Source organism: Galeopterus variegatus, unplaced genomic scaffold, assembly GCF_000696425.1.
Source record: "Galeopterus variegatus unplaced genomic scaffold, G_variegatus-3.0.2 Scaffold780, whole genome shotgun sequence".
NCBI lineage: Eukaryota > Metazoa > Chordata > Mammalia > Dermoptera > Cynocephalidae > Galeopterus > Galeopterus variegatus.
In genome coordinates this window covers 156,463-174,668 of record NW_007726891.1, presented here as the reverse complement: position 1 = coordinate 174,668, position 18,206 = coordinate 156,463, and the positions used below count along the sequence as shown (strand labels likewise).

General features: G+C 45.4%; 1 protein-coding gene across 2 annotated transcripts in view; it reads left to right on the top strand.

Moving 5' to 3' along the window:
- The window catches only part of WWC1 (WW and C2 domain containing 1), an 83,169-nt gene that overhangs the window by 57,430 nt on the left and 7,533 nt on the right, over positions 1-18,206 (top strand). For both annotated transcript variants that reach the window (XM_008572402.1, XM_008572403.1), the window contains 5 exons: positions 1,220-1,372; positions 4,209-4,300; positions 11,487-11,607; positions 13,064-13,228; positions 17,707-17,799. In XM_008572402.1, the coding sequence (XP_008570624.1) occupies positions 1,220-1,372; positions 4,209-4,300; positions 11,487-11,607; positions 13,064-13,228; positions 17,707-17,799 (624 nt within the window). The remainder of the gene's footprint in view (positions 1-1,219; positions 1,373-4,208; positions 4,301-11,486; positions 11,608-13,063; positions 13,229-17,706; positions 17,800-18,206) is intronic.

Here is an 18,206-nt window from a genome sequence, read left to right as displayed (position 1 = left end):
GTGTGTGTGTGTGTGTGTGTGTGTGTGTGTGTGTGTGTGTATGTATGTGTGTGAATTGATTCATTCACCTTTAGCTCCCTCCAATAAGTGAAAACATGTGGTATTTTTCTCTGCCTGACTCGTTTCTCTTAATATTATTCTTTCAAGGTCCATCCATGTTGTTGCAAATGGCAGTATTTCATTCGTTTTTATAGCTGAGTAGTATTCCATTGTGTAGATATACCACATTTTCCGTATCCACTCATCCGATGATGGACATTTGGGCTGATTCCAACTCTTGGCTATTGTAAAGAGTGCTGCAATGACCATTGGGGTACAGGTATACCTTCGACTTGATGATTTCCATTCCTTTGGATATATTCCCAGCAGTGGGATAGCTGGGTCATATGGCAGATCTATCTGCAACTGTTTGAGGAATCTCCATACCATTTTCCATAGAGGCTGCACCATTTTGCAGTCCCATCAACAATGTATGAGAGTTCCTTTTTCTCCGCAACCTCGCCAGCATTTATCGTTCAAAGTCTTTTGGATTTTAGCCATCCTCACTGGGGTGAGATGGTATCTCAGTGTAGTTTTGATTTGCATTTCCCGGATGCTGAGTGATGTTGAGCATTTTTTCATATGACTGTTGGCCATTTGTATATCTAAAAAGGAAGGAAATTCTGATACATGCTATAATGCAGATGGATCTTGAGGACACTGTTAAGAGAAACAATCCAGTTACAAAAAGACAAATACTGTATGACTCCAGTTATATATGAGGTATTTAAAATAGTAAAATTCATAGAAACAAAGTAGAATGGTGGTTATTAGGGGCTGTGGGGAGGGGAAAGAGGGAATTGTTTAACTATAGAGTTTCAGATTTGCAAGGTGGAAAAGTTTTGGAGATCTGTTTTACAAATGTGAATATACTTAACATTACTGAACTGTATACTTAAAAGTGGTGATGATGGTAAATTTTATGTGAGGTGTCCTTTATCACACACAAAAAGAAAAACATCATAGGATAGGAGCTCAGTAAAGATTTGGCGAACGGTTAAACTAATGAATGAATAAGTGAATGAATGAGGTATAGGCAATGTTAACAACTAGCCCTTTCTTCCTCCCAGGAAGCCTCCATCTCACCTTGAGCGGTGTTTTCCATACTGTCCTAGAAGCCAAATTGTCAGAACACCTTGTCACCCCCTACTTACACTCTCCTTTTTTCCATCCCCAACAGGGAGGCGCCCAGATCAGCCTGGCTGAGGTCTGCCAGTCCGGGGAGAGGTCAACTCGCTGGTACAACCTCCTAAGCTACAAATACTTGGAGAAACAGAGCAGGGAGTCCAAGCCAGTGGGAGCCACAGGCCCCACCCAAGGACCTGAAAACACGGTGAGTTGGGACCAGGTGTGTGCTCTTGTCCCTCACATGCAGCACCTGGGTGGATGGAAGGGAAACCCTCTCCCAGAAGTAGGACAGTCGGGTCTGAGAGGTGGAGGAAGTGGAGTGGACAGGGGTAGGGGAAGAGGGCAGGGAAGGAGAGGTCTCTGCTAAGGGCAGGTAGCTCTCCTGCAGCTCACTCTCTTCTGCACTGTGCTTCCTCTTTCTTTACTTTGCTTTACCTGATGATGAAAACCTTAATTCACAATTTTTAAAAAATGAAGTGGAGGAAGGAGGAGAAAACTGTGGGAGGTAAGAAATTAACCTTTATTGAGACCCTGCTGTGTGCAAGGTTCATAGTGGAAGCTTTACATAAGAGGCAGTGGTAAGTCATGGGAAGGACGGTCAGAAGACTGAGTATTTCTTAGTTGGGTGACAAGAGTCAGAAACCTCCATTTTTTTCTTGTCTAATATGAGCCATAAAAGGTTGTTACAAAGCTTTGAAGAAATACATGCAAAGAGCACTTGGTAAGGGCTTAATAAATGGTAACTGTTTTGTTATTACTTTGAGTTACTTGAAAATCTTACATTTGCCTATTTTGGGTTAGAAAATATGTACTATTTTCATTTTAGTGCAGTATACTTTAATCATTAAAATATCCTTAAACTGTTTCCTGCATCTAGAAAGGCCATATACCTCTGGCCAAATAGACCTGCCAGGACTCAGTTAATGAGGTGACCACATCAAAGAGCCCAAATAGAGAGTGTTTGGGATTCAGGTTGTCTTGTGATTCTCTGTAGTGCTTCTTCCCTTTATCAGTACTTGCTTAAAGGTAAGGGTAAAGATTAAGTCTATTTTCTTTTTCTCTTTCTCCTCCTAGTCCTCTTTCTCATTCCTCTTTCCCCCTCCTCCTCTTCTTTTTCATCAACATATTTTCTGCACTTTTTTGTGTCATACACTGTCCTGTTTATTATGTGCAGTTTACCAAGGCTGCACATAATACAAATTACATGAAGACATATATCTAATAAGGAATAAAGCTAAGTCTCTCCCACTCCAAAAAGGAAACAGTGAGCTGGCAAAGGTCTTGAACCAAACTCCTCTCCTTTTTAGAGTGTGGCCTTGGGTAAGTAACATCAACCCTAGGCATGCTAGTTCCCTCACTTCGGTTTCTCAAGGGAGTAATAATAATTCGTACCTATCAGGATGGTTGTAAAGATTAAATAAGATGATACACATAAACAATCTGTCATAGTACCTCGCATATACCAGGTCTTGGATTGACTTTAGTTCCCTTCTTCCTTCCTCAAAAGAAAATTTCACGAATTATCTAGGCTCTGACCCACACTACCAAGAGTAATTGTACATTAACCATGTGCTCAGAAAACTACAGGATCCAGTTTTTGCTCTAGTATTAGCTGCCATTTACTGGGTGCTAATTATGTGCTGGGGACCTGTTTTACTCCGTTTTGTGTTGCTATAACAGAAATACCTGAGACTGGGTAATTTATAAGGAAAAGAGGTTTATTTCGCTTACGATTCTGGGACAGCCGCATCTGGCACGGGCCTCAGGCTGCTTCTACTCATGGTGGAAAGTGGCAGGCAGCCTGTGGGTACAAGCAGATCTCATGGCGAGAGAGGAAGCAAGAGAGAGAGAGGAGGTGCCAGGGTCTTTTTAAGCAACGAGCTCTTGCGGGAACTAATAGAGCGAGAACTCACTCATTAATCCCCCCTCCCCCAGGGAGAGCACTAATCCATTCATGAGGGATCCACCCCCATGACTCAATCAGTTTCCAACACTGCCACCTTGGAGATCAAATTTCCACATGAGTTTTGGAGGGGACAACACATCCAAACTCCATCAGGGCCTTCCTGCATACTTTATATACTCTCAATCAATCTTCATAACAACTCTTTGTAGTAGTTATTAGAGGAAAACTGAGTCTGAGAGAGGTTAAATAATTTCATTAAGTCATGCAGGCTTCCTTGCTGTAGATACCAGTCTTAGTCCATTTTTTATTGCTAGAACAGAATACCACTTCCTGGGTAATTTTTAAAAACAGTAGAAGTTTTTTTAGCTCATAGACCTGGAGGCTGGGAAGTCTGAGGGTGTGGTGCCAGCATCTGGTGAGGGCCTTCTTGCTGCAGCATAATGTGGCAGAGGGCATAACATGTCTAGAGGGTAAGAGTGTGCGTGTCAGCTCAGGTCTGTCTTCCTTTTCTTACAAAGCCACCAGTTCCATCATGAGGGCCCCACCCTCATGACCTTATCTAATCCTAATTGCCTCCCAAAGGCCCCAACTCCAATCAGTTTATGAATTTGGGGATTAAGTTTCCAGCACATGAAATGTGGGATACACATTCAAACTGTAGCAACACCTTTCAGTATAGGTGTTCTTCCAGGAAGCCCTCCCTGAATGCAACCCCCCAAGCTTTGTCACTGCTCCTCTGTTGCCAAACATCTGATATTTATCTCTCTCCTAGTCCTTATCACTTTGTTTTGTCATCGAAGGTTCATGTGTTGGTCTTTCTGATGACACTATGATCTCCTTACAGTCAGAGATCCACAATTCTGTCTCCCTTAACTGCTAAACCTGGGTGTCTTCCAAAACTCTGCTGAGTAGGTCCACACTTGCATGGGTTATTCTCTGGAGAACTGCCAGTTAGAGGAGCTAAGGACTGTATTTCCAATTTATATGTGACCTTGGACAAGACACACAACCACTCTGGTCTTCGGTTGTACCCTCAGTTTACTGAGAGGGTCACAGCTCTGAGATGCTCTGATTCCTGACAGGTAGGGTGGTGCCCATCGTGAGCCCTCTGACCCGGCAGCCTTTGTCTCTGCAGGACGCTGTGTCTGCTCTGTTGGAACAGACAGCAGTGGAGCTGGAGAAGAGGCAGGAGGGAAGGAGTAGCACACAGGTGCTGGAAGACAGCTGGTAAGCGAGCACTCCCTTGGGCCTCATGAGCTGAGCTGGCTCGGACCGGGCCCAGGGATGAGATCCCCAAATACCAGGGCAACCAGGAGAAAGGTTCCCCTGGAAAAGCTGAGAACCTCTTTCCTCATGGGTTCTCTGTAGGCAACAAGGCAATACAGCATAGGACAGAGGTTCCCAAAATCCCTTCCCAATTTGTCATTTTATGTTCCATGAATCACCCATGCTAGTTCACACCTAATGTTATTTTTTGTCTTAATGCACTGACATTTATTTTGGTCAAAAAATAATTTTAAAGAAACTTTATAAATGGACAATTTGTATAGTTTGCCATAAATTAAAGAGTCCTCAGTAAGGAACTAGATTTGACTGCTAGGAATAAAGAGCAGAAATATTAGGCATAAATAAGATAGAAGATAATTTCTTTATGATTTAAAAAGAAGAATGAAAGGAAGCAATCCAGGGAATCAAGTTCTGTCAGGTCCATGGTGTTACTGGGAACCCAGGCTCCTCTTCTCTGCTTTGCTGTCTTTACTATGTGATCTCTGTTATTGAGGCTGCTTTATAGCCCAAGAGGGCTGCTGGATCACCAGCCATCAGGCAGGCATCTCTCAGGAGAGAAGACAAAAGAATGTGCCTGTGCACCTTTAACCATGCAGCACTCCTGAAAGTTTCACACAGCAACTGCTGCTTACTTTTCATTGGCCAAGCTTAGCCACTTGGCCCTCCTAACTGCAAGGGAGACCAGGAAATGAGGTTTGTTAGTTAGGTACAAAAACCAAGTTTCTGTTATTAAGGGAAAAAGTGGCAATGGTTATCAGGTAGCCCATGAGCCAAGTCTGCCTCAGAAGGTAACTGGAAAATCCAATGTAATGAAAATAAAACAATATTATTAAAGTTCTAGCTAGATATATTGCTTGCTAAGCCTGAGGTCTTCTGTCCTGTTATTAAAAAGGAAGGTTAGCAAGTGTTTCAGCGATATTGAAGACATTCTATAAAAACATGCTATTGCCAAAAAACCAAAAAAGACTTTCTCCTTTGTGTATTCAGACTGTCTGAACAAGAATTGAAAAGGGGACAGTTTTCTGACCTAATGACTCAATGCTGTTTATTTCCTTGTATACGGGCAGAAAGGTCTCACCACACACTTTAAGAAACAATGGAATGGACTAAAGTTCGAATCCCAGTTTCATCATTTTTTGTGTAAATTTAGTCAACATTTTTTTAACGTTTTATTGCAGTGCAATACACATAGAGAAAAGTTAATCTAAGTGTATACAGCTCAATGAATCTTCAGAAACCAAACTAAACCATGTAATCGACGCCTGAATCAAAAAGCAGAGTGTTACCAGAATTATGGAAGCTACATCTCTTTCCTTCCCATCACTCTCTTCCCCAACAAGGGCAACCACTGGTAGGCAAGTCACTTTAACCTTGTCTGAGCTTCAACTGAAAACTGGGGAAATAACACTGACTGAATAGATTTGCTGGAAAAAACTTAAGGAAAAGCCACTCATGAAGCTAAAGTGCAAAGCACATAGTAGACATTCAATAAATGGCAGGAATTATTATTAGGAAAAAAAGAAGCAGCAATGCTAACTACCAGCTGGAAAGGAAGAGGATAAATCCCACCTAGGAAATGACTACAGCCTATGCATCTTGCCATTTGGAAGGAAGTGTAGGTTGGTCTTAAGTGCATGTGCTTTGATTTCAGACATATGGATTCGGACACTAGCTCAGCCAACTTCCTGTGGGATTAGGTCTGGGGCCTGAGCATCAGTAAGTTTTAAAGGCTCCCTGGATAATTCAAATGTGAGCCTGGGCTGAGAACTATGGCTATTAACTTCCATTTTCTCATCAGTGAAATAGATTTTAAAAATAGTCACTGCCGGGCCAGCCCGGTGGCGCACTGGATAGTGCACCGCTTGGGAAGCGCGGCGGCGCTCCCGCCCGAGGGTTCGGATCCCACATACAGACCGGTTCCCACTCACTGGCTGAGCGAGGCGCGGGAGCAACGCCGAGGATTGCAATCCCGTTGCCGGTCCCCGGTCCGGTACGGGGGCAACACTGAGGGTTGCGATCTGTTGCCGGACACGGAAAAAGACAAAAAAAAAATAAAAATAAAAAAATAATAGTCACTGTCGTGGGGTATTTTGCAGATTCAACAAAATTATGTGTGATAAGCACTTAACACAGACCCTGATGCAAAGGAAGCATTCTGTATTGGTATTTTATTATAGCCCCAAATTATATATTTGGTCTCAGAAGTAGCCCTCCCTTGATACCTTTTACTTCAAGGGTCAGCAAACGATGATAAGGGGCCCGATGACAAATATTGGAAGGGACCTAGTGGTAAATAGTGTTGCTTTGTGGGCCGTATGGATTCTGTTGCATCTACTCCACTCTGCCCTTGTCATGTGAAAGTAGCCACAGACAATATGTAAGCAAACGACCCTGTGTTCCAGTGAAACTTCATTTATGGACACTGACATTTTGCATTTCATATAATTTGCACCTGTCGTGAAATATCATTCCCCTTTTGACTTTTTCCAGCCATTAAAAATATGAGAATCATTCATAGCTTGGCCTGTCCAAAAAAAAGCAGCAGACTGGTTATGGCCCACAGCCTATAGTTTGCTGATCCCCGTCTTGGTCTTCTCCTTTGCTATTTTTCCATGTGATAACGAGCATGGCAACGTTCCTACAGTTATTGTATGTTCCTTTGTTTTAGGGTTTTCTCTAAATTGTCTCAATTTCTCCTTCTCTCTTTCTCCCCCTCTTTCTTTCACACCTTTTCTCTCTTTCTCTCTCCTCCTCTCTGGCACACTGCTGAGCTGTACTGGGCTATGGCTCATACAGGCGAAGGTCTGATGCCAGAAATAGGCCCAGGACCTGTCTCCCAAAACCCTGGCACAAGATCAGTGGTTTCCTCCAAATTCCTAGCTTGTGTTGAGACTTTTCAAGCCGTCTCCTAGCAACCGCCTTCTGTTCTTTTTCCCTTTGTGTCCCCCTCTCTCCCCACCCCTTGCCATTCAAACTTCCCCAGAGGCTGACTTACAAAGAGGACTGGGGGCTCAGCTGCTATAGTGGGGTAAATCCATCTGTAGCCCCTCCCCCAAGATTCTGGGCGGAGGTCTCCAAAAAGACTGGCCTTCTGTTCTAATTTACACCCTTCCTCAGCATCCAAAGCCCAGTATGCCATTGTTACTCCCTCTTTTTGTTTGTTTAGGTTTCCGTAGTGCATATAATCAGAATACTGGATTTTCTTTAAGATCCACAAGCAAAACAAAACTAACAGTATTAGAAAATATGGGAGAGTATAATCACAGACAATGTGCAAGTGAAAAATCCTTGCATTTGCCTCTTGGGAACTTGCATGTGTTGTTTGTCTAGGGCAGATGTTGAGAAGTGGCAGTGCAGGGTCCCAGGGTGTGTTTTATATTTCAATAGACATTGCAGAGTAGTCAAATAAGATTGTATTGTAGTAAATGCTCCCACCAGCAATGGTAAAGAGTACGCTTAACCTACACCCTCTCTGACACTCAATTTAATCGAATTAATGTTCTTAATTATGAATATGTACATTTTTTTTATTTTAACAGCTAAGGCTAAATTGCTTCTGAGTGTAAATTGGCTGCCCTAATTTAGACTCCCCGCAGGGACATGCCCGTTTCTGTACCTTCACCAGCACTTGATATTATCAGTTATTTTTTTTGCCACTCCAATGGGTGAGAAGGTACTTTCTATTATAATTATTTTTCTCTTTATAAATGAGATTGAGTGGTTTTGTGCCTTGTTTTGTTTTTACCTGTCCTGGAATATTTAAATCTCATTCACACTCAAATAGAAGAGACTTCCATAGTGGTTGAGTGCTTCTTGGAGTTAGACGAACCAGGGTTAGAAATCTGGCTCTACCACTTGGCAGCCTGTGGCATTGAACGAGGCCTGTCAGCCTCTGCTCCTCACTTTGTTTTTATTCTTTTTTGGGCGCTGGCCTGTACAGGGATTTGAACCCTTGGCCTTGGTTTTATAACACCGTGTTCTAACCAACTGAACTAAACTTGCTCCTCACTTTTTATTTTGGCAGCTGGCTGGTATACTCCTCACTTTTTGAATCTGTAAAATGGAGATCATCTCTTTCAGCAGTGTTGTAAGGCCTTAGCATACCACCTAGTGCTTATTAAGCTTTCGATAAATGCTGTTCATTGTGGCTTCTGCAGAATTCTTTGTGGAGGTGCTTTCTGTATCTTCACATGTTCAGGGGCTCTTTTATAAGTAGATAGACTGCTGGGGCCAAGGAGAAAGAGCAAAGACCCCTCCATAGCAATAGTCCCCATCTAAGTAAAGGGGTAGTTTTAAACACAGGGTTGGGAGAGGAGGTCCAAGATTTATTCTCTCCATTGGGAAAATCCTCAGGGAGATTTTTATGTTTACCCACAGTCTCACTGAGCCAGCTAAGTACATGTCAAATTCTCTGCTTTTGGCTGGAATTCTTTCGGCCCAGTGTGATAACACTGCCTCATGCTGATCAGAAGCCCGGCAGTTATGTATGCCTTTGAGAAGTCAAGATGGGAACAGTGATAAATCACTACTCAACAAATGCAGTCCATTTGTCACATGAAATCCTTCCAACTCTGGAGTCCAAGGGAAATGGATAGTTATAAAGAGTAAAGTCTCTTCAACAAATGGTGTTGGAACAATTGGATATCCATATGGAAAAAAATAAGTGTTGATGCTTACTTCACACCATGTACAAAAATGAATCTGAAATGGGTCATAGAGTTAAACATAAAAACTGAAACTATTAAACTTCAGAAAAAAGTATGAGAGAAATTCTTAGCAACTTTGGATAAGGCAAAGACTTCTTAAATAGGACATAAAAAGCACAAGTCATAAAAGAAAAGAATTGATAAATTGGACTTTATCACAATCAAAAACTTCTGTTACTCGGAAGATACCATTTAGAAAATGAAAAGGCAAGCCACAGACTTCGAGAAAATATTTGCAATATGTATATCTGACAAAGGATTCATATCCAGAATATATAGTTATCTCTTACAACTCAATAATAAAAAGACAACCCAATTTTTTTTTTTCCTTTTTGTCTTTTTTCGTGTCCGGCAACGGATCGCAACCCTCAGTGTCGTGCCCGTACCGGACCGGGACCGGCAACAGGATCGCAACCCTCGGTGCTGCGCCTGCACCTCGCTCAGCCAGTGAGCAGGAACCAGTCTGCATGTGGGATCCGAACCCTCGGCGGGAGCGCCGCCGCGCTCCCAAGCGGCGCACTGTAGCAGTGCGCCACCGGGCCGGCCCCAGACAACCCAATTTTTAAGGGACTAAAGATTCTTGCTATTTACCCTAAGTGAATCATTGTGCAGTATATGCATGCGATGAAACAACACACTGTACCCTACAAACGTGTACAAGTAAACGTTAAAATGATTCTAGCAGGGGGCCGGCCCGTGGCTCACTCGGTAGAGTGCGGTGCTGATAACACCAAGGCCCCGGGTTCGGATCCCATATAGGGATGGCCGGTCAGCTCACTGGGTGAGCGTGGTGCTGACAACACCAAGTCAAGGGTTAAGATCCCCTTACCGGTCATCTTTAAAAAAAAAAAAAAAAAAAGATTCTAGCAGATATTTTGCAAAAGAAAACATATAAATGGCCAATAAATGCATGACAATTTTCATAGCAAGAAAATGCAAATTAAAGCCACAATAAAATGCCAGTTCTCAGCCAATAGAATGACTGCATTTAAAGACTAACAATCCAGGTGTAGATGAGGAACTGGGACTCTCATAGAGTTGCTGGCAGGAATGTAAAATGGCAAAACCACTTTGTGGAAATGGTTGGTTTCTTAAAAGGATAAACTGACACTTACTGTATGACCCAGTAATTCTGCTCTTCACTGTATATCTGTTATGGGCTGAATTGTGTCCCCCCCAAAATTCATTTATTGAAGCCCTAAGCTCCATTGCTTCAGAATGTGACTGTATTTGGAGATGGGGCCTTTAAAGAGAAAATTAAGTTAACATGAGGCTGTGAAGGTTACAGCGGGACATAATGCAATCTGACTGATGTCCTTATAAGAAGAAGAAATTTAGACACACAGAAACACCAGGAATGTGTGAACACACAGGAAAGACCATGTGAGGACACAGCAAGAGGGTGGCCATCTGCTAGCCAAAGCAAGAGGCCTCAGGAGAAACCAAACCTGCCAGCACCTTGATCTTGGATTTCCAGCCTCCAGAATTGCAAGAAAGACATTTCTGTTGTCTAAGCCACCCAGCCTGTGGTGTATCATTTTGGCAGCCCTAGAAAACTAATACATGGGCCGGCCTGGTGGCGCACTGCTACAGTGTGCCGCTTGGGAAGCGCGGCGGCGCTCCTGCTGAGGGTTCGGATCCCACATACAGACCGGCCGCTCACTGGCTGAGCGAGGAGAGGGGGCAACACCGAGGGTTGCAATCCCGTTGCCGGTCCCGGTCCGGTACGGGCACGACACTGAGGGTTGCGATCCGTTGCCGGTCACGAAAAAAGAAGACAAAAAAGACAAAAAAAAAAAAAAGAAAACTAATACATTATCCAAGAGAAATGAAAACCTATGTCTACACAAAGACTTATGTGTGAATGTTCATGGAAGCTTTATTTGTAAGTGCTAAGAAATGGAAGCAATTCAAATGTTCATCAACTGATGAAGCACTAAACAAGTTGCAATGTGTCCATCCAGTGGAGTCTTACTCAGCAATAAACAGGAGCGACCTACTGATGCATGTAGGAACATAGATGAACTTCAAAAACGTTATGCTGACAGCAAGAAGACAAAAGAGCATATACTGTCTGATTCCATTTATATGAAGCTAGAAAAAACAAATCTAATCTATAATGACAGCTGATCAGTGGCTGCCGGCGGGGGGGGGATATTAACTGGGAAAGGCTACAGGGAACCTTCTATATCTTGAGTGTGGTAATGGTTACACAGGTGGCTGGTCAAAACTCATTGAACTATATACTGAAAATGCTTTTTTGTTGTGTATAAGTTATACCTCACTAATATTGGGTTCTGTTTTTAAAATGTGCCCTCAATCATGAAGAGGCTTAGAAGCCAAGCCCCAGTGCACTTAAAGGCAGGTGAGCAGAGGCATGGTGGTTTCTGGGTGGTCACCAAAGTGCTTTGTCATCACAGGAGGTATGAGGAGGAGACCAGCGAGAACGAGGGGGCGGCCGAGGAAGAGGAGGAGGAGGGAGAGGAGGACGTTTTCGATGAGAAAGTCTCACCAGATGTGGATGGGTACCCAGCATTAAAGGTAGGGAGGGTTGGGGAGATGGGAAGGGTCTTGGGGATATAGCCCTCATTTCTTGAGCCTAGGCAGTTAGAAAAGGCTCGGGGCCAAATCTTGTCCTCCAGCATTAGGAGACAGACCCTCAGAACGGGGTGAGTGCAGTAGGTTGTTCAGGAGTGTCACTGCCTGTACTTTGTTCATTTTGGTGACAGTGAACCAGGAGAGGCTGACTTGCTCCTCTCTTCTGCCCTCTGTGGTTTCCCTGTTTCTCTGTACGGATCTCAAGCTTTGCAGTCAGATAGGTCTGGGTTCAAATCCCCAGCTGTGTAGTCTCAGGCAGGTGGCTTCATCCCTCTGGAGCCTCTGTTTCCTCACCTCTAAAATGAACACCTTGGGCCGGCCCGGTAGTGCACTGCTACAGTGCGCTGCTTGAGAGCGCGGCGGCGCTCCCGCCGAGGGTTCGGATCCCACGTACAGACCGGCCACTCACTGGCTGAGCGAGGTGCGGGCACAACACCGAGGGTTGCGATCCCATTGGGCGGTCACGAAAAAAGACAAAAAGGAAAAAAAATAATAATAAAAATAAAATGAACACCTTAATACCAGCCTTGCAGATGGATTCAGAGGCCTTGTCTGCCCAAAGTGCAGTAGGAAAGGGAGCGCAGTGAAGTTCCCGTACCTCCGGCTTCCCTGCTGTGCTAGGGTGCTGTAACAGGGTCCCCTTGCCACAGCGATCCCTATGTTATTTGAACCTGTAGGACTCCTGGAACTAGAGCACCTGCTGTGTTTGAGCAGGGCACCTGGGTGGAGCTGCACGTGGTACACCTCACCAAGGGTCCTGGCCATGGGGTGGGTGGGGGCTGGAGTAGAATTCGGGCCCTTCTTCTAACTCCTCCACACCAAAAGGGCATCATTTTACAATTTCTCCAGCCAGAGGGAGTGCCTTTTTCAAAGTTACATAAAGGCACTATTTAGGCTAACAAAGGCCCGACGTTTAGGTGTTTTTGTTTATCTTTTCCTGGTGGCTACTGTGCATGGACAGTAGAAATCTGATGCCCTAGTTCTAAAAATGAGACTTGCTGGTTGCTTCCATAATTCCAAGAAAGCATCTATAGTTCTTGACCAGGGCAGTGGAGGCCTTGGGTATGGCTTTGTGGTTGGTACATAAGTCTTTAAGGTGTGAGCTCAAGGACATCAGTGCTTGACGTATCTCTGCTGCTCACGTTAAGTTTGGGACTGAGTGTTCTCGCACTAGCCTCAAGCACACATTTCCTGGAGGAATGGGGTCGGCACTCCCGGCCTTGGGTACCACCCTGGCTGGACTGAGCTGAGTTAACCCAGCAGGGCTAAAGCTGAGGAAGCCCCAGCTGTACCTGTGGGCCAAGGTGAGGTGACAGGAGTGGGGAGGGGTGAGCAGTCACTAGGTGAGTGGCTGAGACTTTGTCGACACTGGTGGCCTCAAGGCTGACTTCTTCCTCAGGTGGACAAAGAGACCAACACCGAGACACCAGCCCCATCCCCCACGGTGGTGCGGCCCAAGGACCGGCGGGTGGGCACCCCGTCCTCAGGGCCATTTCTTCGAGGAAGCACTATCATCCGCTCTAAGACTTTCTCCCCGGGACCCCAGAGCCAGTATGTGTGCCGGGTAAGCAAGCGTGGATGCCTTCCTCCTCCCCTAGGGCACATTAACAGCTCTGAGCCTCAGTTTCCTCATGTGGAGTTCACAGACCCACTTCATAGGATTGTTTAGCCAGTACTCGGTCGATGTTATCATTATTATAGTTCCCGCTGACGCACCTCCTCTCTCCCTCCCATGCCACCACTTGCTGAGATCAGACTGACCCCTCGCTGTCCCCTAGTGAGTGGGCATTTCTTTCTCACCTCCAGAGCGACTCCAATATACAGCCTGAGTTTGCAAAGTGACCACAGACCTAACTACAGGCTGGGTTTTGTTTTTTTTAATTGAACTTGTTGCCAACATTTAAAACTTAAGAAAGGCAGTTAAAAATAAAATAAAAATGGAGAAGTTGACATAAAATCCCAGTTTCTATTGGAAAAAAAAAAAGACTCTCTGGCACCACAGGTGACATGTTTTCATATGGCAACAATCGGCTGGAGCTGAGCAGGGCGTGGGGGGTAGGGAGCTTTCCAGTTTATTCTGGCCTCCACCCGGCCCTCTTCACCTACTCCGGTTGCTCTGTCAGCCCCCACTGGAGTTCACAAGTCCTGCAGTGACCTTTGTTCCTTCACACCCTCACCTCGCTGTCCAATTCACCTGCCCCTTCCTAGGCCAGCCCAGTTTTCTTTGTTCTACCCTGCGTGGAGGGTCTGAGCACTTACCAGGTCTGAGGGGTCATGCTGGTTGCTGGGGCTACAGAACCAGCCCCTGCTCCTGACCTTCCACGGGGATGGCACAGATAAGACATGGGCATACCTTACCTGAGTTCTGGGCTCAAGGGATATGTCAACATCCTTCCTTCCCCTCCACCATATAAAACCACTGAATAGTAACTAGAAACATAAACAGAACCTTCCTGCCTGATGTTCCAACAAGACCCCACAGAAGAGAGGCCCGTGGAACACATTCTCCATCATCAACCTGCCATTTACCTGACTACTCTTATGGGAGGAGGAGGATATCAACAGGGAGGTTCTTATATCTGAGCATTCACTATCCAAGGCCTATAATTATAAGATTGAGTGGAGAAGCTCATCTCTTCATTACATGAAAATTTTGCTAATTTATTGGCTACTTATCAAATTAGTCCCTATGAAAACATTCCCTGCAGTCCATCCTAGTAATAACATAAACTCCTCCCTTCTACGTTAAGTCTCTAGCTAATTGTTTGAGCTTGTAAGCATTTGAAAAGATAATCCAGGCACAATGCATGTTGGCTGCATATTTTGCAAAAAGAACAGGATTTCCTAAAGTCACTGAACGTGATATTGGGAGAGTCCTAAATCCCAGGTAAAGGACCCTGCAATTGAGCCAGCTCACAACTGCAGAAGAGAAAAATCCAATCAGTGTTTCAAATGTGAATCATTTGAAGGATTTAGAAAAGCCCTTAGGTGAATGGATAACCTGTTTTTTGCAAAATTGCCACCGTTATGAACTTGTAGAGGAAATCAAACACAAAGAGAAACATGTCACTCATCAGAAAAATTACACCCAAAGAAATTAGTGTTTGACTCATTCTTTTTCATCAGGATTAGAATGCAGTTGTAATTTTGTTGGAAGATGTAAAATAGAATAACTTTTGTAAAGTGTTTCTCTTTTCCAACTAAAGACTCCAACTTTTTTCCCCAATGCTTACTATAAAATTCTTGTCCCCTGTTTAAATGGAATTATTTTAAATAGCCCGTTTCAGGGTTGGCATCCTCCAACAAGAAACTCTAGTCCCATTTGTTACATCTGTAACACACCAAGCACCATGCTGGGCACTTCCCATCTTTTATTATCTGTACCAGTTTCAAAACCTGCAAGACTCAGATTAAAAGATTCCCAGTCAATGTGGATCACATGCCACAGACAGAGAGATTTTCTTAGCAAAGCTATATATTTTTCCTTCTTTGCTTTCCAACTGGCCCACTTCATCCCAAACGTATCTCTTATGGAATCTTACTGAAGGCTATGAGAGGCAGCCAACAGTATAAGATCCTCAATGTTTTTGTGTCATTTTACTTAGAACTCCGTAGGCATGCACTCTGTCTCCCGAGGTACAATAGGTAACAGTTTAACCCTCTGTTTTGCACCCTCACAGTGGACATTACCAAATTCCCAACAGGGAACATAGGAGCTGTGCAGCACCCCATCTCCCTCCACTACACAGCCGCTCCTGGTTTTCCAGTCTATCACTTCACTTCCTGCTACCAAATCCTGCACCAGCCAGGGTTCTTAATTGCAAGCAATAGAAACAGACAGTGAGCGGTATACACAGAAAAGAGATTTTTGGAAAGGAAATTGAGTAGCTCACACATGCATCATAAGGCTGTCAAACCAGCCTTGAATCTCAGGTAGGAAGAAGGCAGTTCAGACCATAGCCAAAATCAAACCACAAAGCCAATCGGGTGATGACAGCCCCGCTGCTGCGGCAGAACGTGGCCCCCAGATGGCCCACTGCTGCTTCTGCTGTTCAATACCTGTGCCACCACTAGGTTCCAGCCACTGCTGGCCACCAAAGTTGTGGTTGCTGCTGCTGCCACCACTATTTATCACTAATGGCTTTTCCTGAGATACAAACATGGCACGTTCGTGGAAAAAAGAGAGTGGCCTGTTTGAGTCCAAGAGGCACAGTAGCAGTGAATTTGGTCCAGCTAACCAAGCTGTAATGCACGTTAGTTTCATCTCTCAGCCCAAAGTCTGGAAGCCAGGAAAGAGCATGGCCTTGGAGTCAGATAAACTGGCCCTTGAACTCTGGTTTTGATGCTTACCAGCTGTGCAACTTGTAAAAGCTTCTAATCTCCCTAAGGCTCAGTTCCCTCCTGTTAGGATTGAGGATTAAACGGAACTGTCAGCGAGGCCCGTGGCGTGCAGTAGGTGCACCGTCCATGTGGCTGTCACTATTGTTGACATTATTCTATTCCCGATTCTGGTGGAGGCTCTGCCTAGCGCAGTAGTGATTTCATCAGTTATGTGCCAGGGGTTGCTGCATTCAACCACTTAGCAGAGCTATTAATATCATTATCATTAATAATTACTAATAACCACAAAAATTAACAGCTTCTCAGCAGAGACCTGCAGCAGAAAACTGCCAGCTGCCAGACAAACAGGCACAGTAAGTAGCATGGGCCTGTGGTGACCTCACTGACTTTGGAAATATGACTCGAGAAATAAGCTCCTACCCTGCACTCACCTCTTGGAATGTGCTGTCATCCCAGTCTCTCTCTCCAGTCCTCCTGTGGGAGTGGGACAAGTTCTCAGTAGAAAAGCATCCCATCCTGAGATGGCCTGATTTCTGGTGCTAGATGTGGAATATTAGCCCACTGGGGAGAGAATAACTGAGTGATTGAAGGGAATTCCACCAGGGGGAGAGTCAGGATCAGCACAGCTGATGGCTGTCCCTGAGGCTTTGCTCCAGAGCTGCCTTTTTAAAAAAAAAAAAAAAATGTCAATCTTGACCATGGCTCCATTTAAGCCGGTAGAAGCAGGCTCTGTGAGTGACAGAGAAGGTCAATGCCTCCTGCTCTTTGTGTAGTAAGTCAAGGGGACAGCAGCATACCCTGAAGTCACACTGCCTGGTGTCAAACCCTGCTGTGCTCCTTACCAGCTCGCCAACCTTGGGCAAGTTCCGTAACCCCAAGCCTCTATCTCCTCATTTGTGAAATGGTGATGCTCCTGTCATGTGGGGTTGCTGGAAAAATTCAGTGAGATACTACATCTCATTTATCATCATGCAGATACTGCAGCAAGCTCATGCACAGTACATGCTCAGTGCGGGCTGGCCCGGTGGCGCACTGCTACAGTGCGCCGCTTGGGGGTGTGGCGGCGCTCCCGCCAAGGGTTCGGATCCCACATACAGACCGGTTCCCGATCACTGGCTGAGTGAGGTGCGGGTGCGACACCGAGGGTTGCGATCCCGTTGCCGGTCCCGGTCCGGTGCGGGCGCGACACTGAGGGTTGCGACCCATTGCCGGACACGCAAAAAGACAAAAAGGAAAAAAAAAAACAAAACAGTACATGCTCAGGGGGGGGGGGGGGGGGGGGGCCGCCCGCCCGCGGGGCCCCGCTTGGGGGTGTGGCGGCGCTCCCGCCAAGGGTTCGGATCCCACATACAGACCGGTTCCCGATCACTGGCTGAGTGAGGTGCGGGTGCGACACCGAGGGTTGCGATCCCGTTGCCGGTCCCGGTCCGGTGCGGGCGCGACACTGAGGGTTGCGATCCATTGCCGGACACGAAAAAAGACAAAAAGGAAAAAAAAAAACAAAACAGTACATGCTCAGTGAATGCTCACTTATAAAGAAAAGGAAGGTCAGAATGAAACCTGGAACAGGAAAGTCTGGGTGTTTGCACAGGAGGGGAAGGACTGGGATGAGTGGGGAAACACGACCTCCCTCTGGGCCCCAGAGAGCCTTTCAGAATGCAATCTGACAATGCTTGACTTCCCACGACTTTTCTCTTGCAGCTGAATCGGAGTGATAGTGACAGCTCCACTCTGTCCAAAAAGCCACCTTTTGTTCGCAACTCCCTGGAGCGGCGCAGCGTCCGGATGAAGCGGGTAAGAGTCACCTCGAAGCTGTTCATGTGCTGTCTCCTCCCTCATTTCTCCGAGCCTTGTGTCCTCCACGCCCACCCCCTCATGTCTGGCCATTTCTCCTCAGCCACTGGCTTGAAGAATGTTTGGTCTTGCAAGTGTGATTGTATTTTCAAAGGGAAGTTTGTGAACTGTAAGGCCTGTGTAGGTGCTGGGGGAGGTGCCGAAAGGTAAATGCACTCTTATTATTATGGCAGATAGGTTAGATCAGGAGTGTGTACACTTGGCCTTGTACCCCTGGGTAGTAATCAAAGTCAGTAAGAACTAACCAACCCAAAATGTCATGATCACCAATCAGAGAGTGTGATCCGATGGGAGCCTGCCTCATGCATGACTCTGTCAGTGTGTCCTGTCATCCACCTGACTGACCA